A 27,462-nucleotide genomic window follows, 5' to 3' on the forward strand; every position below is an offset into this window, starting at 1 on the left:
AAAAAAATTGATTCATCTTTCTTTACGTAAAATAAATAACATAATAAACAAACTTTTAATTTCTCTTATCTCTAAAATAGAAAAAAAATATACTTACCAAATTTTGCCACCGAAAGATATACTGGAATCTACATATTTAATTCAAAATTTGTATAATTTCTTTTATCTCTAAAATAGAAAAACAATCATACTTATCCAATATTTTTTGTCAAGAATATTCTACCGTGAAATTTATATTTCAATTCAAAATTTAAAATTAATTTAAATTTTAAAATTTGAGACTATCAACATATAACAACATAATTTAAAAGATAGATTGGTTCCTAATTTTCTAAATCAATTTTGAATTAATTATGTACAAATTTATGACAATTTGGTAAAAAAAATATTTATACAAATACTAAATTCAATTCTACTATCGATTAAGATCAATTGGGTAAAAATATTGAAAATAAAAATGAATGGTATGATCAATCTGTTAAAAAAAGCACTTCTATCCATTCATTTAAATTAAAATTTAAATTTGAGTTAAATCGTACAATTTAAATTCTAATTTTTTGATTTTGATAATCCAATCTAATCCATATATTTTATATTAAAATTTAAATTTATGATTGTAGATATTTCTAATAAAATATAACATATAAATTTACAAAATATTTTATTCTAAATTTTTGAATAAATATAAATTTACAAATTTTGTTGTTTAAAAATAAATTAAATAATTGTTCCGGACTGAATTTTGCGCGTACGCTCATCTAGTAATATATATATATATATTATATAAGAGAGAAGAGAGAGAACGAGTAGCAAGGCTCTGTGCGCTCAAGAGCACAAGGCCTCCGTCTCAATGAGATCCGTATATACATCGGAGTTTCCGATTGACGATCGGCTTCCGTAAAACTTGATCTGAGGCATATTTGAAGTTTCTAGAAATAATTTTTGTAATTTTTTACGATATCATTACCTAGGCAATCGAAAGGATTCAAAATTAATAATTTTTAACAGCTGAAGATAAAAATCTATTAAAAAGGGATGATTACACTAACATGTCGATCACAAAATATTGATAACTTGTTATAATAGTAGTTATAAAAGAAATGTTTTGTATCAAAATTTCATCTTATTTGAATACTTCTACACTGTTAAACTTGAAAACGGCAGATATCAACAGTTAAAAATTATAGATTTTGAATCCTTTCGATCACTAGGTAAATGATATCAAAAAATCACAAAAATTATTTTCTAGAAACTTCAAATGCGCTAGATCAAGTTTAACAGAGCTGATCGTCGATTCGAAAATTTCATCATCGAAAACGGCTCAGGAGCACGGATGCCCTGCTCTCTCTCTCTCTCTCTCTCTCTCTCTCTCTCTCTCTATATATATATATATATATATATATATAATTTGTATAATTTGAATTGTCCTTTACGAAATTATTAATTTTGCATCATAAATTAGTTCCATATTTTATATTACCCCACCATTAGAAGCAAAGTTGAAAAGGTTGCACTGCACGGTATGTGGCCATGTGGGTAGTGTACTGCACCACTTTTATTACTGTCACTTCATTGCAATTTAATATGTGGGGGGACCCAAATGTTCCTCCTAGTCCTGGTCAGAGGAATATTACATTGTTGATGGGGACTCTCTACTGCACCATTTATTTGTGATAGAGGAATATTGCGGTGGCAATGATATCCTCGACAGTACATGTTTTCTAATGTTTCAAAAAATATTTTATATATATATATATATTAGAAATAATCACTTATATATTTTTTAATATTTCTAAAATATCTTATTTATTTTTTAAAATATATTCCTTATATATTTCTCTGTTATTGAAAAATATCACTGGCATATTAGGACCCGTTAAGTCATTTTGGATTAAATCTGGACTAAATTTCTAGAAGAGTTAAGAAAAAGTCAAATACCTCTTTTGCCCCTAATGTAAGGGTAAATAAGAAAAATTGGTGACGGTAAAAAAATATATTAGAAAAGAAAGAGTCAAAATACTTCTTTTTGCTTCTAACTTAGAACCAAATAAGAATTTTTTTTTTTATTGAGAGATAGCGAGATAGGTAGCACGCTACTCGCTTCGTTTGTTTCATTTAGAAATAAACTTAACTGGAAATGTGAATCAACTAGGATTTGAACTTGGGACCTCCGATACCAACCACCAAGCCTTTTGCTACTTGCTCTAGGGGTGGTCAGTCCAAATAAGAAAAGTTGATTAAGGTAGAAGGATATGTTTGAAATGGCAAAATAAAAATTTCGTATAGATAACGATTGTTCCTGACTCTAGGGTTATATTTGAAAGAATGCGGAAGGTTAAGAAACTATTTTATTCTTTCTAATGAACTATTTATGATTTTTGTCAAGCATAAAAATAAAAATACTAACTAATTCATGATAATTTAGCATTCCTCTAACCTAGAAATCTATAATGATTTCATTACTTCACAAACACGTTTTACAACTATCCACCGAGTTGAATGATAATAATTTGAATATTTTCAATACAAAGTACAAAGGATTGTTGGAATATTGCAAACCGTAAATTAAACGGGTTGTAGAGTGCGTTTGGTTCGTGCTATTGTGTTAGGATTATTAGAAATTTTATAAGAATATTTAAAATTACTGTATTTGATTCATGCGGCATGTAATTCTATTAGTAATATAAGATTCCTAATAGCCATTGGCCTATGCNACTTGCTCTAGGGACGGTCGGTAGTAATATAAGATTGCTAATAGCCATTGGCTTATATATATATATATCTCAGTGGGGTCCATTGACCCTATTGAGATGATGGCAAAAACCATCTTTTGTGGACCCCACTTAGGAAGAAAACCTTTTTAGTTGGGTTTGATTTGTATAAATTAACCTCTCTTTGGAGCCCAAGTTGATCCCAAGTGGGGTCCAACAAAATATTTGTATTAGACAAAAATATTATAGCAAATTTGATAACCTGTTAACTTTTTTTTTTTTCCCTCTAATTATAAAAAATAGAAAAAAAAAATTTTCCTCTAAACATTGGCGAATGTATATACACCTCACATCTTAGTGGAGTCCGTTAACCCCACTGAGATGATGTAAAAAACTAAAAAAACTCTTTAGTTGAGTTTGATTTGTATAAATTTCTTTGGGGTCCAAATTGATCTCAAATGGGGTCCAACAAAACTTTTGTATTAGACAAAAGTATTATAACAAATCCGATAACCCGTTATTTTTTTTTTTTTTTCGTTAGCAATAGCAAAAAAAACCTAGCCTCCTTTATCCTACGTAATTTTCCTCTTTATCTCTCCCAATTATATTGAATCTAATTAACATATTGATCAATATTTTAAAGGCCAAATCCAATCCTATTTAGATGCCAATATATTTCTTTTCTTCCAATTTTTTAATTGAAATGCAACATATAAGGTATGTGTATGGATCTTTATTTGCTTTTTTTTAATTGTGAATTTGTTCTTTTTATATGAAATGAATAGAAGTTATTTTATATTGTTATTATCTATTAAACTATATGAATCCTCAATGTTTATTGCCACGTGGCAAGTTTTTCTTCACGCTCACTAATGTAACTCTTCTTCTTTTCATCACTAAATTTTCAATATGCATTTTAATGGTCCCATTAACCGAACATTCAATTAGTGCATTTAAATGGTCCCCTTACCTTTCCTCCACTATATTTTCAATTAATGTAAATGGTTCCACTACCAAACTTTTAATTAGTATATTTAAATGGTCCTACTACTATCTACGATCCTAATCTCTTTATGTCCAATTATTCATCATGTTCACTAAATTTTTAATATACATTTTAACGGTCTCATTAATCAAACTTTCAATTAGTGTATTTAAATGGTCCCACTACTGTTCCTCTACTATACTTTTAATTAATGTAAATGGTTCCACTATCAAACTTTCAATTAATATATTTAAATGGTCCTACTACTATCTACGATCCTAACCTCTATCTCCAATTATTCATCATGGCCCATTTTCCTCCTTCCATCGAACTTTCAATTCTTTATCTTCGATTTGTTGATCAATTCTTTATTTCTTATCTTTAGCTATACACCATCGCCTCCTTTCCTCACTCCCTCTCTCTCTCACTAATGTGCACCAAATTCCTTCTTCCGCCGCGGTCGGAGAGATCGTCGTCGCTGTCACTATCACCATCGTCGGAGAAGGCATCGTCGGGTTCATATCTGCCGCCTACAGTGAGATATTTTCGATAGATGTACCAAATAAGATACACAAGAGAATATTTAATATTTTATTATTATTAATTACTATTAAGGTTTTTATCTGCTGCAAAACGCGGGTCTCTTCACTAGTGGTATATAAAAGTACAATAACTAAGTACATTAGAGATTTTTATTTACATGTACTTGATAAGTATTGTTATTTGCGAATTATTATTATTATTATTTATTTTTTTATTTTTGTTGGCTATTGACATATGATTAATTTTATGTTGTTTGTAAGAAACTAATTTATTTATCACTAATTTTTGCTAATGAATATGGAGAAATATTTAGAAAGAGAAGCCCCTTCTAGTTGTTTTCAACAAAAGTCATCTCAAACTCAAAAAAGGGAAAGTGAAAACCTAGCAGGTTTGATTGCAATGCGCATCAATTTTCTTACAAGGGAAGCGAATTTCATCTAAATACCTTTCCTGCTGATCTTGTAGATAGGAAAAGAATATTAGACTACCACCCAAATATTCGTGATGAAATTCGAAGAGCATACCTACAAAAAGTTGGTTGAGACGAAGAAGTATATAGTGTATTCGCGAGTTTTTTTGCTTTCGAAGTTGGCATTAATTCTACCTGTTGCTATCGCCACAGTGGAAAGGTCTTTTTCTATGATGAATTTTATAAAGAATAAATTGTGCCATCATATGTGTTATCAACTAATGAACGATTGTTCAGTGACTTATATAGAAAAAGATATATTTGACAGTGTTTCCAATGAGGCTATTATGCACCATTTTCAGAATATGAAGACACGTCGAGAACAATTGTAAAAGAAATGATTTTTTTTTTATACAATACTAAAAACTAGTTTATTTTTTTATTACTTTTTGGTTTTTTTTTCTTATATATTAACCCCATACGAGAAAATCTTTAGATCCGCCACTGCTAATAGCAAATGATATGCTCCAAAAATATTACAGAAAAGGAGGATGGATATATTATATTACTGGTTATAGTTTATCCTAAACTTATGTAAAGCTACAAATTATCTCTCTCCACCACCCAAACCATTTCTCACCTCTTATTTCAATCGTAAAGAGTTCCTGGCCTTTTGATAATTAAGTTCACAACGGAAGTAAGGATCTACCTTGTGATAAGATTTGAGCAATCTACCGCCTAGAGAGGGGGAGCAATAAATACTTGAGAATAAAAAACAATTCTTGGATAGTATTTTGAAAGCATATTGCGTAGTGCATCAATTATGATGCAGTTTTATACTATTATGAAGGAAAATACAAAAAATAAGCAAGAACAGCAAAAATTCAACTGCAGTCGCAATGAAACTATTTAAGACAATTCTCTTATTCTCTTATAGAAACTATTCAGCTGCAGTCACAAGAATAGATGCTTGAGACTAAAAATAATTCTCTTAGACAATTTTTTGAAAACATGGTGTGTAGTGCATCAATTATGATGCAGTTTTATGCTATATATTATGCATGAAAATACAAGAAATAAGCAAGAATAGCAAAAATTTAGTTGCAATCACCAAGAAACTATTTAAGACTCACAAAAACCTTAATCAAACACCAGCACAAAAACCACAACAGTAAATATACAATTGAAATGGCGAATGTGGTACAAGATATTACGTGAAACACCCTAATTCAAGGGAGAAAAACCACCGGACAATCAAGAACAATTTCATTAGGGCAAAAATAGAGTTACAAAGGTGGTAAAGACTCTATACCAATACCACCGTAGTCCAACAATGACAAAAAGGCATGCATCCATGCTCCACTAACTCTTTTATGATATATCAAAATGAAGTCACATGCAATCCACACCCGGCTCAATTTAGAGCCTCGACTACATCTGTAACTGTAAGGCACGCCAAATCTATGGCCGCTCACCTCCATGAACCTCTAAGCACCCGAATTCTAAAGCAGTGTATGAAGAGATGCAGTGGAATGATTCCTGTTGCGAGCCGAACGTCCTCATCTTTAACTCGGTCAAAGATCTCCCTCGACAAGCGTGCAGGGATGTGAAACGGTTATGAACAGTGACCTTTGAAGTTTGCGCCCTTCGACTGAATCAAGCGATTCGGCTGACGAGGGATCGGATCAGCCGAGTTCAAAAACTCTACTGTAGATTCGGTTCGGCTGGATGAGCCGAATGTACGGACTGTACAAAAGCTAAGGTCGGCCGAAGAGCCGAATGGATGAAAAAACACAATAATTAGTCGGCTGAAAGAGCCGAATGCGTTTATATATTAAAATGAAGTTGGGAACTCATACAAAACAGAGTGTGCCCGAAGGGCATAAAAACTCTGAAAATCTAGACTACAATAGAGTGTGCCTGTAGGGCATACAGACTCCAAAGATTTAACTTAAAAATTACTCCTAGGAAAGCAATAAATGCGGGTAAAAAAGATTACATGTAGACTACTCCTAGAAAGCGATAAATGTAGGAAAGGAAAGTATTAAAAATGCGGTGGTCTTTTCGTTCAGGGGAGAGAAAGACCCCTTTTACAGGCTTCAAAGTTACTATTTATAATATCTTATCAGCCCACATTATTAGTTGGTTATAGTAGTGGAGGAAGTGGTGTAGCCATGATCATGAAAGTTACGTCCCACTTCTCATGGAAGTTACGCCCCACTTCTCAACCGCTCCCGCCTAAACGCTCTTGACCTTCAGGCGCCTTATTGCCGACTCGTGGTGTACCACGTGTCTTTATTTCTTTGGCTCATACGTGGGTTAGGTTGGCGTGTTAATTTTTTCGTATCAACAATGCCCCCAAATAGTCTTTCGAATGAACGTTCGAATGACTATTGATGCCAAATCAACGGCTCAATGACATAGCCGAGACCCGAGCTTAATTTCACTAGTCTTGGTCGGCTTAAAGGAAGCGACTCTTTACCATCTTAACCGTATTTGTCTCGGCTTCATCAATCGATTCTTTGCTTTTACTCTATTGGCTCGGCTCTTCTTGAACCATATGTTCTTCTATCAAGGATTTCTCTTTGAAGAAAGTGGCTCTTTACCAGCCGCATATACCTCGGCTTCATCAGCCGATTTTTCACTTTCACTCGATTGCTTTTGCTCTATTGCTTTACTTTTTATATCGGCTCCATTGCGGCCGATTGTCCTTACTTTTCTTTCGAAATTGCTCATATTAGGCAACTCGAACATCTAGATCAAATAGGTTAGAAAAATAATTATATTCAAAATGATCTTTTATCTTAAAATGCAGACCATTTAACGCCATTTTGGCGAACTCTGATTCCGGCATTCTCATAAAGCACCGGGTTTTGGCTCTTTAGAAACGGTTCAAATACTCTTCGACTGTTTCACTTGACTTTTGTCGGTATAAAGTCAAGTCGGCAACCGATAATTGTGGCTCCGACCTATAGAATTGCTCATGAAATTTTCTTTCCAATTCGTCCCAATCTTGGACGGAATTAGCTCATAAACTTGTATACCAAGTAAACGCCGTTTTAGTTAACGACGTGTTAAATAATCGAAGTTTCAAAAATAAGTCAGCGGCCGCTTCTCTACATTGGGCCCTGAACCGGGCTATATGCTCGACCGTATTCTCGGTCTCATCACCCGAGAACTTGTCGAATTTCAGGATTTTCCAGTTTGCCGGAAATGGATGCTCTACGTCGATGTTCGCGGGATAAGGAGATCTAAACACAGGCCGCATTGCCGACCTTGCTCCAACTCTGAAAGTATTTCATATGGCTTCTTCAATCTGTGCGTATATTTCATTATTGTTCCCCTGCAAAAAAACATGTGCTTGTACTATATTCGGTCCTTGCGATAAACCGAAATTCGGCATAATAGTGTTAACTCCTTGCATATTCGGAGCCTGCCCGCCAGCCCTTACGCCCATGTTTTGGAGCTGGTAAGCTTGTAAAGGAGGTAAACCCAATGCCATCTCCGACTGCGGGCCGGCGTTTATATTCGCCGGCCTATAAGCAGCCTGGAAAGCTGCCATTTGCGGTTGCACCTGTAAGACCGCCAGCGTGATAGGATTTTATTGCATCGGCACATTTAGGGGGTCCTGTTGCCCCCCGTAAGGTTGCTCATTTCGGTAAATAACTGTCTGATTTGAACAATATTTTTATTGTAGGCCGTGATGGCGGCCGGCACCGTGTCTAGTTGAGCGGTACTTTGATGGATATTTTGATCTATAGTTTGCAAGACTCGGGTCATATGGCCGAGTGCCTGAGTTAGACTCGGCTCTTGATGAGCCGACTGTTGACTAGTCTCTCCTCCAACAGGTAGTACCGCCTGATTCTCATTCGCATTTTCGGCGCTACTAGCTTGGTCATTCCCTGAAGGCCTGGGAATGGCTCTATTCCGAAGGTTCATAGCATTATCGTCAGCCATAGGACAAAGTCTAGATTGGGAATACCTGAGTGTGTTCCACCGTGCGTGCCAAAAATTATTGCGAGCCGAACGTCCTTATCTTTGACTCGGTCAAAGATCTCCCTCGACAAGCGTGCAGGGATGTGGAACGGCTATAAACAGTGACCCTCGAAGTTTGCGCTCTTCGATTGGATCAAGCGATTCGACTGACGAGGGATCGGATCAACCGAGTTCAAAGACTCTACTATAGATTCGGTTCGGCTGGATGAGCTGAATGTACGGACTGTACAAAAGCTAAGGTCGGCCGAAGAGCCGAATGGATGAAAAACACAGTAATTGGTCGGCTGAAAGAGCCGAATGCGTTTATATATTAAAATGAAGTTGGGAACTCATACAAAATAGAGTGTGCCCAAAAGGCATACAGACTCTGAAATTCTAGATTACAATAGAGTGTGCCCATAGGGCATACAGACTCCAAAGATTTAACTTAAAAATTACTCCTAGGAAAGCAATAAATGCGGGTAAAAAAGATTACATGTAGACTACTCCTAGAAAGCGATAAATGTAGGAAAGGAAAGTATTAAAAATGCGGTGGTCTTTTCGTTCAGGGGAGAGAAAGACCCCTTTTATAGGCTTCAAAGTTACTATTTATAATATCTTATCAGCCCACATTATTAGTTGGTTATAGTAGTGGGGGAAGTGGTGTAGCCATGATCATGGAAGTTACACCCCACTTTTTATGGAAGTTACGCCCCACTTCTCAACCGTTCCCGCCTAAACGCTCTTGACCTTCAAGCGTCTTATTGCCGACTCCTGGTGTACCACGTGTCCTTATTTCTTTGGCTCATTCGTGGGTTAGGTCGGCATATTAATTTTTTGATATCAACAATTCCTAATCTCTACTATGATGAAGCTTTCTAATAAACTAGAGATTTAGGATGGGTGATTAGAAAAGAGAACCAAAGAATTAACAAAAATCAGGTTATAGTTTCTCTCTCTAGGGAGCTGCAGTTTTTTTGGAGNGGAAGAAGATAGGCTTCCAGATGAAAAGGCTCCAAAATAGTTAAGAAAAGTTCCACCTTACCCTAGAAGAAATGGTCTATTTATATGCTAGAGCCTAAATAGGTCAATCCATAAGTGACCACGTTGTCTGGACTTAGGTAAAATCGCTTCTTAAGCCCATACGGTGCTCATCTTCCTTCACAAAGTGAGCAAGCCTATCTCTCCACTTGCTAGCTCGAACCTATTCGTCCTATGACTAAGTGCAAAAGAGTGAGAGTTTGGAGAAATGTAGTTGCTACTACTTGAGAGTAGAAAGAGTACACCTGAGCTATCCTAAAGAGGTGGAGGCCATAAATATCTATAGGCCACTTAGCGCCTAATAAAGCAAATAGAAAGGCACCAAGTGGCGCAAAGTTGCAAGCAAAAATTGGAGGCTATAAGCTCCCAACGGTGTAAATTTGTTACGTCTTCTAGAAAGGCTAAGGGACATATGACTCTTCGGCTTCTAGCAGATGCTTCTTACGACTCTGCCAAAATCTTTGGTGGCAATCTTCTTTGGAGTTGGGATGATTACGAAGGAGTAAACTAGTGGAAAATTCAAAATCCCTAACAAAGTGTGAGTCAGCTGACCAGCAAGCTACTATTAAGTTGTTTCATTCAAGTTGAAACAACTTTCTAGTAATCAATTGTCCTTTTAGAATAGTCCATGGCAATGTGCTTGTCATGTCTAGGATTTGCAGCGAAAGCCGTCAGGCACGTAAACAGTCCCGCCGGATGCAAAAGACACACACCGTACACCCGAAGTGAATAGCAATGACCTGTCAACAATCCTAGAAGTCCACTAGTAAATAGGCATTAGAGTGTGTAAAATAAGCAACAAGTATAGCAACATATATAAATATCCGCTATCTGATAACATCAACATCAAATACATATATACATAATCTCCAATAACCAAAATATTAATACAAACAAACCCAGCACTATCCTCGTCAAAACATCACATCATGCTGCTATACAAACATTTTCTACAGGGGCTTCCTTTAAATGTCATATATATGGTAGATAATGCTACCTAGCTCGTCCTCCCCTTACCTCAATCTATAGTTGCAATTGGTGCTGAAGGCTTTGAAAGAGAATCAACAAAAAAGAGCGTGAGAACTATAATCAATAGTTCCTAGGGGTATAGTTGACGACAACGACGACCTACGCTACTAGGTCTATCAGAGGCAAGAGTAGTAAATGAACTGTAAATTAGTAAGTAATAGAGCATAATATGAACAGAAAAATAAAGAACTATCATACCTCTATTTTTGTTTGTGGAAATTAATGGATAGTAGTCATATCTCCACTGTCATATCTCAAGAATAGTAAACAAATATCATGTGTCAACTAAGGAATCTCATAGGCAAATCATAAGACCCAATCACACCAGCTGGCTCATAGGTCTGGCCAAGCTTGCGCCACCATATGACTGGTAATCACACTTACCTAGTGGCCTCGCCTGTATGCGTACACCTAGCACATCTAGTCAGTCGCCACAGCTCCGAAGGGATACTCGTGGGGCACGACCCTACTGAGTATGACAATATATCTTATCGCTCGTAACTAATCTCAATCCAGCTCAAGGCAGGCTATGGTCATGTAAGATGATCAAACAGATCATAACAATATTATCCAAGTGTCCTCAGTCATCATCGTATACCCTATGCCCCACTATCTATTTGTAATCATTTTAGCAATTTATAGATTTTTTATGTATCACAGTATCTCAACAAGAATGATATGTAATAGGGGTAAGGAATGTCAGCTCACCTAAACATCACACCATCTATATCACGTAATCTTAGATATAGATACATGGATATACAAGAAGTAAACAACTACAAATATAGTGATGCTAATAGGTATTAAAGAAGCATAATATGTAGGGAATAGACATAATGAGTAGTTCACCGTGTTCGGTGACATGGAACCCACCTAAATCAGCGTTTCCAAAGGAAATCAAGGAGCACCAGTATTTCACAAAATTACGACAAAATCAACTCCTAAAACGTAGTTTTATCATTCTCATTATTGCGAAAATCACAGCTATAAAAATTGCAATCGAAATACAATTCATATTTTACCTAGTGAATGGCGTTTATGAATTTGTCGTGTCGAAAATGAACTCACAAAGGGTTCTTTCTTTCTCTTTCTTCCTCTCTCTACCTTCCTCACATTCTCTCTCTCTCTGCATGCCAAACAGAAAAAAGCCCTCAACCAAGTTTTATAATGTAACAATTGCATATAAGTTCTCAAAATTGCCAAATTTTTATTTTCAACCAAAATCTACTATTTCAATGCCTGATTCCACGATTCGGGCGTCCGAAACCTTCTGCTCAAGCCCTTTCGGACACCCCCTCATGCACCCCGTCATCCGGAATCCATCTCAAGAATGCCAAATTACTTTCCTGTTGCCTGATTCTTGCGCCCAAAACTTAATAAACTACGTACTTTGATGAGTCAGTACGCTGAATCACAACTCACCAATTTAATCACCAACAAATTTTCGATTGCCACAGAAAAATCGGGCATCCATAATTAGGGCCCGAATCATATTTGGATGCTCCCTTAGCAAAATTGGGCATACACAAAGTAGGGTCTGAAATCATCTTAACCCAAAAAGTACTTCCGAGTGCCCTAACAAACTTCCCAGGGCGTCCACAAAGTGGTAGAAACTTCAAATTCACCCAGAATTTGATTCCATTTTCATGTCAGTTTCGTACCAAAACAAGTCTAATTTGGTCCAATATTTTAAAGACATACTGTTAAGCAATCCAAACTATAACTTTATCAATTTGCCAAAGTCCAGTATATTATAGTATTATTCACAGTTTGTGAAAAACACATTCTTTTAATCAATCCAAACTGTAACTTTGTCAATTGAATTTGATTGTCGAATTAGAATTTTAGTTCTGAGCCCAGAATCTGACCGTTGACATCCCTGCAGGAGATGCCAAACACGGGTCTGGAACAATTACTCGGCAATTAATGGCCCCCTCCTTCCACCTAATTACCAGACACATCACAAAACCATTTTAATTTCCCCCTTAAAAACTAAAAATAAAAATAAAATAATTTTTTTTAAAAAAAGGAAACCATTGTCCTTTTGTCTTTCTCTTCTATAAATTATTTCTCTTGTGATCTCTCTCTCCCTGCTGTGGAATCCCCCAAAAGGGTCCTTCCAAACTGATCAGATATTATTTAATTTATTATCTTTTTGGACCTCGTCCACCACATTAATTGAATCTACATTAATCTACAATTTATGTGAAATAATGTACTATTAATCCAATAATTTAAATTAGGAGAAAATAGTTAGGTTCTGGCCGGTCGTGCACTATATTAAATGGAATAAGATTACATTTCGCAACCAAAAATATATATAGTTTCATTGAATTCGACCTCAATTAGGATCAACAATGTGCTCTTTTGTTATTCTTTTGTTATGTTGAAATCACGAATTTCTGCAACATTAAAGCTAGGTATTTTAATAGTGTATGAAAAATAAAGAGATACATTTGATACTGGAGATTAAAAATAAGGTAAAAGATAAAAGTGTATGAAACCTATCGATCCGAGAACTACGGAACATTTGAATTTGGCCATTCAATTTTTTAAACTTTTGATTTTTAACGGCACTTTAATTTCAAAAATTTAAATGCATCGTTTATCTTTACATATTCAGTATATTATGCAATTTGCACAATTATAATTAACTATACTAAAGTAAGTAATTAGTTTAAATTTTAGAGTAAAAGTGATTTGGCTGATTCAAAATCAAATAATTAAATTGAAAGATTAGATAATAAAATCAATTTTTTTTTGAAAGGTCGTACGGCTAAATCCAAATTATATATAATTCAGATAAGTTCCATATATATATTTTTACCCAAAAATGAAGATAAAATGGAAGACATATATAATTATAAGTAATGTGTGGTCCATGACTAATTACATGGGAGACAAGAAGTCCATGAAATCTCTAAAGTCCAATTACTCGAGCCAAAATCCTAGTCCATGCATGCACTCTCCATGCAATTAATTTCTGCAAATGTCCCTCCCTTGTCCTACTCTTCTCTCCTTGCACCTCATGAAGTCCCCAATAACCACCATGCCTTTTATACTTCTCTCTCTCTCTCTCTCTCTCTCTCTCTCTCTCTCTCTCTCTCTCTCTCTCAAGGAAGATCTTTCTCTCACATCATTTTCCTTTTCCTTCTCACTCCCTATCATCATCCCCTCCCAATCTCCTTCACAAATGGGTATTCTCCTAAAAGGCACAACTCCAGTGTTCCTCCTCCTCCTCCTCCTCACCATCTTGAACTCATCTTGCTGTGGTGCAAGAACCATGGGCACCCTCAACGCGAGGCCGGCCGCTGCGAAGAACAGCTCGGGGGCCTACCTCGGGTTGCTACCGAGGGCGATCCCGATCCCTCCTTCGGGCCCGTCGAAGCGACACGACTCCGTTGGGGCGCAGAGCCATAGATCACCTTAGAGGAAGGTGGCGTGCATGCCTGCAGCTAGCCGGCTGCTGCAAGGGAAGTCATTCGATCATTGACTTTGGCGCTTCGTGCTGAAAGGCGCACTAACAAACTAAGTGCACCGCACGCAAAGGTTTAATACGAGTCTTGTATCTCACTTTCTGTAAGATCTATACCTAAATACATAGTTGGCAAAACTTAGTTACTTTACATTTATATATAATACTGAAATGGCAATGTGAGAAATATGAATCAAAGCCTTCATGTTACAATTTGTTAGTGCACCTTAGCTGATTCTCGTTTTAATCATAATATATTCTACATATATATAGTTGATTTCTTCCACAATTAGGGTTTTTTTTTAATTTTATTTCGATACAAATATGGAAAGCTTACCTGAATTATGAACTATTTTGAATTGACAGTGCAACCATCCCCAATTTTGATTTTACTATTCAATATTCAATTTGTTTAATTTGAGTTAGTAACGATATTTTAGTATACTTCACGCAGTTTTCGTAACTATAAATTCATTAAATTAGGCAAGTAATTTATATTTTGAAGTCAAAATGATGTTGATTGACTCGAATCAAAAAAATTAAAATATTAAATAGTAAATTAAAATTTTAAAAAATTTAGTAGTCAATTCAAAATGATCCATTGATTAGATAAGTTCTACATATTGTTACTCCTTTTTTTTTTTCAAATCTCATTCTTTAGATTGCCTACCGTTTCTACCATTCACATCGATGGTCTTAGAATTCAGGAGCCTTCATCCTGCAGCTTCTCTAGCCATGTCCTATTACTATATATATATATAGAGAGAGAGAGAGAGAGAGAGCATGAATTATATACTTTTATGAGTGCGAAGTTCTTCATACTTATAAGTTATTTTTATTGATAGAGCTTCAAAATTGACGATTCATACTATTAAACATGATATAGAGTATTTGAAACTTTTAAAAAATAAATTTTCTAATTTTTAAAAATTATAATAAAGTAGGCAAAAAATAATCAATTAAAATCGAATAACCTCCTGAAAATAGAAAAATTGGATTCTTTAATTTAATTTCGGAGCTATTGATCTCTATCTAGATAGTGAACGAAATTTTCTATCAAAAATACAATCGATTCTAATTCTTTTGTACCATTAAACTCACAAGCATTCCATATGGACCGTTAAAAATTATCAATTTTGAAATTTTTTAATCATAAGGTAAATGATATCAAAAAAATATAAAATTTAATTTCTAAAAAAGTCAAATACTCCTAATCATATTTAACATTATTGAACGTCAATACGAAATTTCTATCATCGAAAATATCTTTTAAGTATGAAATTGATAATACTCATAAAAGTACAAGAACAGAACTATATATATATATATATATATATATAATTAGGCTGGAACACTATTAATAGTAAAACACTCTTTTTGCTATCAAGTTTTTAACCCTTGGATGAAAAATTGTAGGGTCAGGATGATATTAGTCAGTTAGAGTTGAGTGGTCCCCCTAGGGTTGAGTGGTCCCCACTGGGTTATAGTATTTAATACAATGGTTAGAAATAATTAAAAGAGTTGATCCAAAGGTTAAAAAACTGGTAGCAACAATGGGATTTTGCTACTAATAGTAACCCAGTTCAACTCTATATATATATATATATATATATATATATATATATATATAATATAAATTATAATAGATACAGTGCTACTTGCTCTCAAGCACTAGGCCTCTCGTGCTCCTGAGTCGTTTTCGATATGGATTTTCAAACGACACATCGCTCCGTTAAACCCTGATCTAGCGATTTAACGTTTCTCTAGAAAATAATTTTGCGATTTTCGAATCTATTTACCTATCAATCGAAAGATCAATCAATAATTTAAACTGCTGAAAAAAAATCCTATAAAATGGTAATGTCACTAAATTTTCGATTCAGAAATAAGACTGTATAGATAGTATAAAAGAATTTCTATTCGAAAATTTCATCTGATTTAATACTCTAAACACCGTTAAACTTGAAAACGGCCAGGATATCCAACCATTTAAAAATTACAGATTGAATCCTTTTCGATCAACTAGGTAATATGAATATCGAAAAATCTGCTACAAAATATTTTCTAAGAAAAACTTCAAATAGTCGCTAGATCAAGTCAACTAGTTCCGATGCGTCGCATTCGAAAATTCCATCATTCGAAAACGGCTCAGGACTAACGAAGCCTCATGCTCCGAGAGCAGCAGCAGCCCTATATATATTACAATAATAATATATATATAATAATATAAAATATATACATAATATAGTACTATATATATTTACTTATTATATAAATAAATATATAATACGTCTATATGAGTTCTGCTACATGCTATGAATAGCACAAGCACTGGTGCTACCAAGTTCCAGCCAGTTAGAATCACCATTGAATCATTTTCATTCCGGTTAATCAGAACTATTCACCAACCACCAGATTTCTCCACCAACCCTAGGGCACATCAATCCAAACCGCACCATCTCTAATCCATGCCAAAAAACTTGAGCACCAATACTCGGTGTCTATAATAGCATAGACAGTTCTATATAAATATATGTATAAATCATATATAGAAAGAGAGAGAGAGAAGAGAAGAGAGAGAGAGAAGAAAACCTAAATTTCAGAATTTATTCGACATCAAATTTGACCCTCAGCGCCCAACCCCACCCTACCTCCTCAAAAATTGGACAAATTTTAATGGCCGATGTGTTGTTTTGAGAGTTTAACGTGTAAAATAATTCAAATCCGTAAAATTTAGAGAAAATTCATTTAACTATTAAGTAAGTTCAGTATCATTGTATCTGAATTTAAATCTTTTATTATATTTTTATGAGACTTTATTTCAAACCGTCAAATTTTTAAAGACATTACATGTTTGATAGGTAAATGGTATCGAAAAATTATGAAATTTAATTTCTAAATATTTTTAATAGTGTAGATCAAGTCTAACGGAGCCGATCATCGATTTGGAAAGCTGCATCATCGAAAATAACTTGGTAGCACGGAGCGCTTCGTTCTATATATATATATATATATAACAACGAAGAGACCCTTGAAACTTCGGATACCAATCATTAAATTTTTTGCTACATACGCTACACAATATATTCTTATAAAATACTAGTCAATCTTGCAGGCGGTGTATTCTTATAAAATATTAGTCAATCTTGCTTTTAATAAGATTTCTCATAAAATGTTATTTTCCTTGCACTCATTTTGACAAATATATTTGGAAATGTATTCACGTTAGAAAAAAAAAAAAAAAAGAAAAAAAGAAAAAAAGAAAAAAAGAGTAATGATGCATGTCCTCCCTCTTCTTTTCCGTCCTATGAGAAGAAACAATGGGATTGGGGAAGTGTCAACTTCGTATTAAACCATGCACACTCGCACATTATTACATATATAGTATATAGCATACATTTTTCCCTTGTTTCGCTGTGACATAATCAATTTTGTAGTGCTCTCGTACTATAGGTTGTTATTTGATATTTGGGACAGTTCTTTATTATTTTAATCTTTTGTACCATGCGCATTTGATGGATTAAATTTTCATACAGGGCACGCTCTTGTAACCGAAAATCCAGATGGATAAGAAGGTCATTTTCGCTTGTAAATGTTCACTTATGCTATTTGATTTATCGTAAATTAAATTCATCTATGATTTAAATTTTTTTAAAACATCATAGTCGACTTCGTTCTAGGTGGTGCAGAGGTAAACTGCAGAAGAAAAAGAGGTAGAAAGAATAATAAAAAATTGACTAAATGTAACCATTTTTTTCATCGTGCTATTTTCAAAACTTTCATAATGAATAAAAAATTAAGCGAAATAATTGCAGATTCAGAACTATGGACTTTCTATCGAACAAATAGTGGTGAAAAAAAAAATCAACTGAAAATTATGAAAATCACTTACCAGCGAATGAACAAGCCCTTAAAATTCAAAAAGTTAAAAAGTTTAGTCTTATCTATTACTGTAAGCGAGCGTAGCAGTACCGGAAAAGCTGTAGGTCACGCAACCATTAACATTTGTACGCGAAAAAAGAAATAATTGGATTAAACGCCATTAACAAGGCTAACAAGGACAACAAAGGAAACCCCAAACCTTTATCTTCATCTATCATGCAATGTTTGGTAGAAATTTCTGAGAACACGACAAATTTCCGTACCAGCCCGCTTAATAGCATCCATTTTCATGTAGCACACGCAACATGTAATCAAACACAATACCAAGTACATACACGATGTAATGCTGGCTAGAAAATTTGCTGTTCTGAAAAGAATCCAAATCTCGCAACCCGGTATGGCATTTAATAATACACTAAGGATGCGTTTGGTTCGCGCTATTTTTTAAAAATTCCTAGTAATCCAATGAAAATAAAAAAATATGACGGTGTTTGATTAAACGCATTAAGTAATCTAGTTGGTAATATTAGATTCACTTGGGAATAAGATTCACCCCAAAGTACTAATCTCATTCCCTTAAGGGAGGGTGTGTATCCTCATATTAATGAATTGGGGTAATCATAATATGTCTAATCTCTTTCTTTCTTCTTATCCGCCGGCTAATTGATATTATTTTTCTTTACACTCCAACCTTATATCTCTCTCTAAATTTTTTTCTCTCTAAAATTCAACTTTTTTTTCTCTCTCTAAACTAAGCTTTCTCTCTCTCTCTTTTTCTAAAATTTCAACTCTCTCACTCCCTCTAATTTCGACTATATTTTTCTTTCTATTTTTTTAATTATGCTCTCTCTCTCTAACTTATACTCTCTCTCCCTTTTTTTCTAAAAAGATGTTGAAACTTTTAGTAACATTATCTAAAATTAAATAAATAAATAAATTGTATATTTTTTGTAATATTAAATAACATGGCTAATTAATATTACCGTGCGAACCAAACACAGAAATTCCACATTCTTAGTAATAGGATAAATAGGAATAAGATTCTCGGATATCTTTTATTCCTAGTAATCTTTCATAATGCGAACCAAACGCACCCTAAAGTATATTCCGAGTCGCTACGACATACTTAAATACCTAGTATCACATTATGTATATACCGTAAAGAGTCATCCCATCGGAGGAAAAAAAAAAAAAAAAAAAAAAACATATACCCACATACCAAACGAGCCCTAAGCTCTTCTCTACACCACCATTTCCTTTCTCCAATCAGAGATTCCAACCATTCCACATTGGAAGTAGAATGCGAGGCATTTTCCCTTGCGAAGATCAAATGTTCAGCTGCTTTAGCAAAACCATGCAAGAAATTCAATGAATGGTGTTATTTACCCTCAAAAAGGAGAAAAGCTTTGTACTTGTCTGCCTGTAGGTTGTTCGGTAGACCTTAAGACATTGTGGCATACAACAGGATACCAGATAAAGCTGTAAATGAACATGGTAATCAACAAACAAAGCATACTCTATAAGCGCGCGCGCACAAACATATACACAGGTCCATAATTAACTGAAGGCACCTTTAAAATGTAGAAATAACACCAAGAACACCGAGCAGGTAGCTCATTAGCAAACAGTTAAGGTTAATCCAATGCAGAATACATTATTAGGATCTCAATAAAGTACATTATTTTGTTTAAAATACTACTTGAACACCAGATGAAGCAAGAAGGTAGAAGTAAAAACATTGCACTTTTATGCAACTTCACTGCTACCGATAATTTGATTCACACATCCGAGCAAACCACGTAGGTAAAATGCCTCTGGGCCATTTTTCAGCCCAACAAAATGGGAAGAAAGCCAAGTAGATATCAAGCAGAATGACATGACCTTGTAAGAAGAAATGGGAAGCGATAGCAGTATCTATCAAGTTTCAACTTGATAAGTGATACGAATGAATCATAGCAAATAGCATACAAGATCTAAGAAATTTAATTGCTAGAAGCACACATTACCACACAAAAAACATTAACAAACTACTACAAGAAAACATTAAACAAGCACACATTCTCCAGGAGCATATATAAACCAAAGCAAAATACTGCAAAATCAACTATATTATTGCTGATTAAAAGCATCACCACATGTAGGCACAGAATTATCAGAATGAAGTTAGGCGACTGAAACACATTCTTGTGTTGTGTAGAAAGAGATTCGCATTTCAGTTTGGAACCACAAAGATCAGCCTCCTATTGCAGGTCAGTGTCTTTTATACTCTCACGAATTTAGGACATTAGTAAGGATGAAAACCCAGAGCCCATACTTTCCAGCTGCTCATACAAAGGACCAAAGGTAGTGATCATCAGGACAGAACGAATCCGGCAACAAAAGAGCCAAATTCTCCAACTATGGGAAGTAAGGAACTATGAACTAGTTTGGGAATACTTTAGCTAACACAGCAGCCTTATGTTTTAGAGCTCCAAAAAAATAAGAAAGCACTTTTGAGCTCCACTTTTCCAATTCTACGAATTGGTGGTGCTTCTTAGATAGCCCGACCACCATCCCGTATTATTGGAAGAGTGCGAACCTCTAACAAAGCGCTTCCCATTTATTTCGAAGCTCAAAAGCACTGAACCGTTACTTTAGGGAAGCACTCCCAAACTAGGTCTGAATGCCGAGCAAGCAACTCAGGAACGAAGTACACAGGCTTGATAAGAGAACTTTGGATTGCAAGGGCTACTTTTTCCAGTACCATGGGAACAAAATATAGAAGGAACTGTGTCACAGAAACAATGTTTGCCGAGGCTCTCAAGGATCTTGATAAAATTCTCAGGCTGCATTACTAGGATTGAAATCCAGCTTGACGCAATAGATAAAGTTTCGATCAACTATCAGTGCTTATTGAGTTACGGGCAATTGTCATCTTGGAAAATGTCGGGCAGAAATAGGCAGAAACCATGTCCAAACAGTAAAGCATTAGAACTAGGTAAGCCAAAATCATAGCCTGCCAAAATGTTTAAGACAACCATTATTACTCAAGGGATAAGAAAGTAACCAAAAACTAAGGCAAAAAACAAAAGATAAAAAATTACCAGGCTTTTCTTCCACAATGATGGGGTTCAAAGCTGCATTTTGGAGAGAGCTAAACACTGCTGAGAGAAAGGGAAACCTTCTCTTTTACAGATATTTCTCTAAGGCAGTCCAAAATGAATCCCATTCATTGAGGTGGTCATACCACTTGGTACCCCATAGAGACCCAGCGAGAAATTTACGAAGGATCCAAAAATCGACGCACAACGTAGCACGAAATCATCCAAAATCCAACACCAACAGTGACATTCAAATATTCAAAGACCAAAAGCCAGTAGCAGGTCACAGAAAAAGTGTATGGCACCAGATCAAAACACAATTCTAAGGTAACAATCACATCTGAACCGGCAGAATCCAACCAAGCCCCCTTGGATCAAAAGGTCGACATGCCTGGAAAATCCACCGTAGAACACTGAAAGCAGAAAGCAAACTGAAATAGGGAACTAGGTCCATCGCTGTAAGAGCACCAGAACGGCATTTTCTCTTGGCTACAAAATTTCAAGAAAAGAAAATAACACAATAAATATTGAGAAAACTATATGCATCACAACAATAATAGATGCTCTGTACCTGACTAAATTAGCATGCACCATTAACGGTAGCCTCCTCCACTGGGACGTTCATATGGACCGGACCTATCACGATTGTATCGATCCCCTCCCCCACCGCGGCCCCCACCATCCCTATTGCGCCCAGAATACCTTTCACCGCCACGGTCAGGTCCATAACGACTGTAACCGCCGCCGCCGCCGCCGCTGCCGCCACCATACCTGTCATCTCTACTAGCATATCTGTCCCCTCTTCCACCATCCCCAGATGGGCACTCCCTGGCAAAATGGCCAGGCTTGCCACATTTGAAGCACTCTCCACCATTTGATCCACGCCCCCCACCACCAAAGTCACGGCCACGATCACGGCCACGACCACGGTCACGGTCGCGGTCACGGCCATAATCACGGTCATCACGGTCACGTCCAGGTCCTTGTGGCTGAGCTCTGTCCACAGTGATAGACCTTCCATCTAAATCCATACCATTCATGGCTTCAATGGCTTCTTCCATGGCTTTCTTGTCATCATAAGTTACAAAGCCAAAACCGCGAGATCGACCAGAGAATTTGTCGAGAACGACCTACAGATCGACAGAAAGGAATGAAATGGGATCTCAACCGAATGCAGCAAGAACCCCAAAAGAGATCAAGCAGATCCATTGTTCCAACAAAATAAATCTAATTGATGTGTCTCTAATTTTAGAGCTCAACGTATGTAAAAGAAAAATAAAAAGATCAAAGCCAGCTTGGATGTTTGGATGAGTATTCCAGTGATAACCTTTGTATGAAAATTTTCTCTTGCAATAACTACGTAGCATCTTGATTCTCAGCCATTGTGAACTCTTAATAGTTCCATAAATCAGGACACTACACTCCATCTATGAGATAATTCATTGTACTCCAACTCTCCAAGGAAGATGTAGAGATAGTATCTATTATACAGTTATAGATATCTTTGCGTACTCTCCATCAACTATTCACTACATGCCATTTGAGTAAACACAAGAAATATACTGACCAAGAAATTCATGCATCCAAAAAGGCCCCAAGCATCAATTCTGTGCAACTTATTATTAGAAATTTGAAATACAATTGAGTAGAAGCGGATAAAAAGAAATATATGATGTGCTTATATAGTTTAATGACACCAAGCACAATATTTTTCTTTTGTTCATGAAAATTTGTGAGTAATATAGTCATAGTTATCCACGGTTATATAGGAGGCGTTTGGATTGACGAATCTGTAGATCCAACGTAAATTAAGTGCAGTGGTGTTTGAGTTTCCCTTAAATGTGATTATTTTTTTGTTATTTGTTTTGGCATAACTCGTACAGTCTGAAAGTTAAATTCAATTACTTCTTCTGTTTGTTTTAATGTAACTTGGTGCTGGTAAAATTAGTTTTTTGAGTTCCGTTGTTTGTTTTGATGTAAGTAAGTGGATCCCGTTCTCTCCTACATATAGTGGTAAATTTACCACTATGAAATTTAACCTATTATATAATTAAATTCTTTATTATTATTTAAAGGTAATCCTAATTTATTATAAATAAGGTAATTCTAACCCATTATAAAGGAAGTAGAGTTTAGGTTTTACTATTTAATAAATTTTTTTGAGAAGCTTGAGTGTGGCGGAAGTCGAATTCGGCACTTTAGAGGAGGAAGTCGAGAGTAGGTGAAGTGGAGGTCTAACGTAACTTTAGTTATATTATATTTTTGACTTACACCAAAACAAATAACGGAAGTTATGGAACTTGAGTTCCATCACTCTACTTACACCAAAACAAACAGACCCATAGTGTTGTAGACCACCAAACAAGATTAGTAAATGCCTTAGCAGAAAAAGAGGCACACGGTAGTAGCCTAATTTTTGCAGGCACACCATATACAAGAGGCCATGAAGGATATACTACCCCTTACTTTGAGCAGTTCTATGGAAAGTACAATAATAACACTTGGTGGCGAAAGAAATTGCAGCATGTTTATGCATGTTTGCATATATTTATACGTGCTGAAAGACAAACATTACGAAATGTGAAGTTTAAAACAAATTAAAGAGAAAAGGCCAGCTATCGCATGATCTTCAAGTAAATCCTGTATGTTACCTTCGCCTCAGTTAGGTGGCCGAATTTGCCAAATGCATCCTTCAAACCTGAATCAGTTGTTGACCAGGAAAGGCCCCCAATAAAACAGCGGTACTCCTCACTATCTGACATGTTTCAACTAAATAATCTGCTGGCAAAAAACAACCATTAAAAAGGATAAGATGTCGCACCTCATAGAAAAGTAAAACCGACTTAGCTAATAACATCCAACATCAAAAAGAAAGTTGAAATTATCATCAGCAACTTACAATTGTTTTAACCAAAAGTGAGTTGACAACATACTATCACAGTTGGCATTGGAAACCAACAATAGTTACTCAAACATCTAAAACCAACTGAGATTTTACTACAAAGTTGTATACAATCATTTAGGATTTTACATTGCTGCATTAAATTCTCAGCCTTCAAAAGGAGGTCCCACCACGGCACGAACAGATAAAAAAAATAAGCAATCAAATAATAAGCTACAATATAAACCATTAGATGTGCAAAAAAATTATCATAACAATCAAAAAGAAGAATCAGAGAAAAACACCATAAGATCCAGTGGCAACTTTCTTTCTCACACTAACAAAGTATGTTCAGAAGCCGTGTCTTTGCATTTGTCAGTACACCCTGGTATCAAGCAAGGATTTAAGTGTCATGGCACGAGGTCGCGCCAGAAACTTACTCGCACAGTATGGCACGGTGCGTGTCAGGCCGTGCCAATGCGTGCTGATCATAAAAAATACATGCATGCCGACACATTATGACATGAAATATTCATTTTTTTAGCAACACATATTCTAACTGTTTATTATGCATCTTTATCAAATTTTTTAATTTTTATTGAGAAAATTACTTACTAGTTTAAAGAATAGAGGGTTTTGAGCTATGCTATCGGTATAGGGGCTGTATCGTATCGATATCTTGTTGGCACGATACAACACGGTAGAAATGGCCCATGCTGGTGGGCACATAAATCCTTGCAAAATACATAGTCATCAAAGGCAATGTTTTCCCACCAGTATAAGTCATTACTAACTTAACAGCGATTGCACTACAGCTTGACTAGGTTGAATAAAATGCTTATCTTGAGAAAAGATCAAACAACCAACTCAACAGATCTCCTTTACTGCCTATCAAGAACAATGGCAACTAAATTTTAACTCCGGTCACAAACTGCTTATTGCTTTGTAAAACTTATGAGCACAGAGCGAACACCCAAAAGAAAGCTTGCAATATGATTACAGGTCCTTAGATTAGCATTATTTAAAAAAGTCACGTCAAATATTGAGGGCATTTTCGTTGTTTCAATAAATCAAAATTTTGGCCTAGGGCCTACTAAAATGTTCTTTTTAGGATTTGATCGATTATGAATGGAATAAACTGATTTCTTTCCATAATCTCGCTCCTATTCCATTCTTCTCTTTTCCTCTGCCTTTTTCACAACTATCTCTTCAAGAAGGTTCAATTCCAAAAAGTGATAAATTATCCCTATAGATAGGGTAAAAATTGTATCACAATAGCTATTGCATAAGAATAATACACAATTATAACAGCACGAAATACTAACTGAATGATAACAGCAACAGGGCACTATTTCCAAAAAATTTTTCCATGTCCAGTTTTGGAATTACCACCTAAAATTAGAATTGATACAGATCAAGGTGAAGCAATCAAGGATCTCGGATCGGCACAACCTTCAAATTCACATCGCAATCACAAACCCTAACATGTTAAATCCAAATACCACAAATTCACAGTACAATGCAACCAAATGCTCGGATCTGAAACCCTAACTAAGATTCCACATCACAAACTTGAAGAACATGATTAATTAGGTTAAATAACATTATAAACAAACTAAAAAATTCAAAAGAACAAAAGATTCCTAACAAAACAAACAAAAAATAGATGATAAGAAGCAGATATAATCGACGGCGTACGAAATCAGAAAAAAGAAGAGAAAAAAAAACGAAGTGGAGATCGGAGACGATGTGATCTACCTTGGAATTAGATCAAAGTAGAGATCGAGGTAGAGATCGAGATCGATGGATTCTTCGCGTCGAAGAAACCCTAGGTTGGGGGAAAGAGAGCCGCGTCGTCGCCTCAAGGAGCTCTCGATATTTCCTGTTTGATAGAGGATGAGATTATATATGCCCTAATCAATGGCTCACGGAAATATCCTAAACCCAGTCCACCACGTCAGCAAAAAAAAATTCTGGCTTAAAATGGATCCCCAAATTTTAACCCATTTTTCATTTTTTAATTCTCTAACTTTTTTTTTCCCGTAATTTATATTTTTAATCTTTAATTAATTACACCATTTATCTCTAATTTTATCTGACTTTTAATTTAATTCCTAAATTATTTTTAAAATCCATCGCGTTCGGGTTTGGATTTTAGGTTTGGAATCTGATTCGGGTTCGAATTTTTGAGAATCCGCCCCAAATCCGACCATTGACATTCCAAGGTTAGAGACCAAAGGTGGAATTATAGCTTTTTTTAATTCTATTAGCCGTAAAAATAATTCCCGACATTTTTTACTTCATTCAGCACCAAATCTAAATTGAATTTAATAAATTATATATTATTCAGAAATAAAATTCCTTGTTTCTATTAAACTAAGTTCAACTGAATTTATTTGATTTTGTTGTGTTATAAAAACAAGAAATTATTTTAATGTAATTATTTTTTTTTTCTATTTCATCCTCAGACATAATAAAAAGACATAATAAGAGATACAAAGAAGACTATTTCGGGGTTATAAAAGCAAATTAATTCTCACTAAATTTGATATTAAATTATGAAAATTGGATGTGAATTATTTATATTATAAAAAATTCTACAAAATCCTTCCAAATAACTTAAGTTTTCATCCCAAATAATGGATTTAACAAATTACAACTCAAAATTTTTTTTTTTTTTTTAAGCTCTAGGATTTGGGTCAGAGAAAGAGGGCTTTCATGTGATTTATTATAAGCTGGGAACAATTCATTACATATGTAATAGGTTTCTAAAAGGACACAAAATTTTTTACATCCACCTTTGTTTCAATCAACTATAATTTATAAAATTAAAATCAACTATATTAGTAATTAATTTCTTTCAATCAATTATTTAAATCAATTAAATTCATTGTAGAATGAGATTCTAAATAGCACATTCATTTGAATAAAAAGTTTAAATTCATTCTACTTGCAAATACAAAATTCATTAAAATTATTATGGAATTCACAATATTCATTTTTATCTTGGTAAATCTCATGACAACTCATTAATAATACAAATATTTTGTGGAGTAAGGCTACTTGCTATCGGAAGCACAGAGCCTTCCGTGCTTCTAGCTCGTTTTCGATGTTGCGATTTTCGAATCGTCGATCGACTCCGTTAAATTTGATCTAGAGTATTTGAAGTATCTAGAAAATAAATTATGCTATTTTTCGACATTATTTACCTAGTGAACGAAGGAGTTCAAAATCAACGGCTGAAAATAAAATTTTTACAAAACGTGATAATATGACTTTAAAATTTTAGATCAAAGATATTGATCTTGTTTTATATAGTATAAAGAATTTTCTATCAAAATTTCATGTGGTTTGGATATTTCTACACCGTTAAACTTGCAAACGGCTCACTACGGCCATTAAAATTATTGATTTTGAGCCCCTTCGATCACTAAGCAAATGATATCGAAAA

General features: G+C 34.9%; 1 protein-coding gene across 2 annotated transcripts; it reads right to left on the reverse strand.

Moving 5' to 3' along the window:
* On the reverse strand, nt 20,141–25,890 carry LOC109713579 (glycine-rich RNA-binding protein RZ1A). Of its 2 annotated transcripts, none has more exons than XM_020237704.1 (5): nt 25,770–25,890; nt 23,782–23,908; nt 21,702–22,260; nt 21,134–21,619; nt 20,141–21,045 (listed from the first exon to the last, which is right to left on the reverse strand). In XM_020237704.1, the coding sequence occupies exons 2-3, from the start codon at nt 23,890–23,892 to the stop codon at nt 21,724–21,726; spliced, it is 648 nt and encodes a 215-aa protein (XP_020093293.1). In that variant the 5' UTR covers nt 23,893–23,908; nt 25,770–25,890; the 3' UTR covers nt 20,141–21,045; nt 21,134–21,619; nt 21,702–21,723. The 2 variants fall into 2 exon arrangements, with proteins under 2 accessions (XP_020093293.1, XP_020093298.1); XM_020237709.1 differs by having other exon boundaries at nt 23,782–23,911.

This window comes from Ananas comosus, linkage group 1, assembly GCF_001540865.1.
Source record: "Ananas comosus cultivar F153 linkage group 1, ASM154086v1, whole genome shotgun sequence".
NCBI lineage: Eukaryota > Viridiplantae > Streptophyta > Magnoliopsida > Poales > Bromeliaceae > Ananas > Ananas comosus.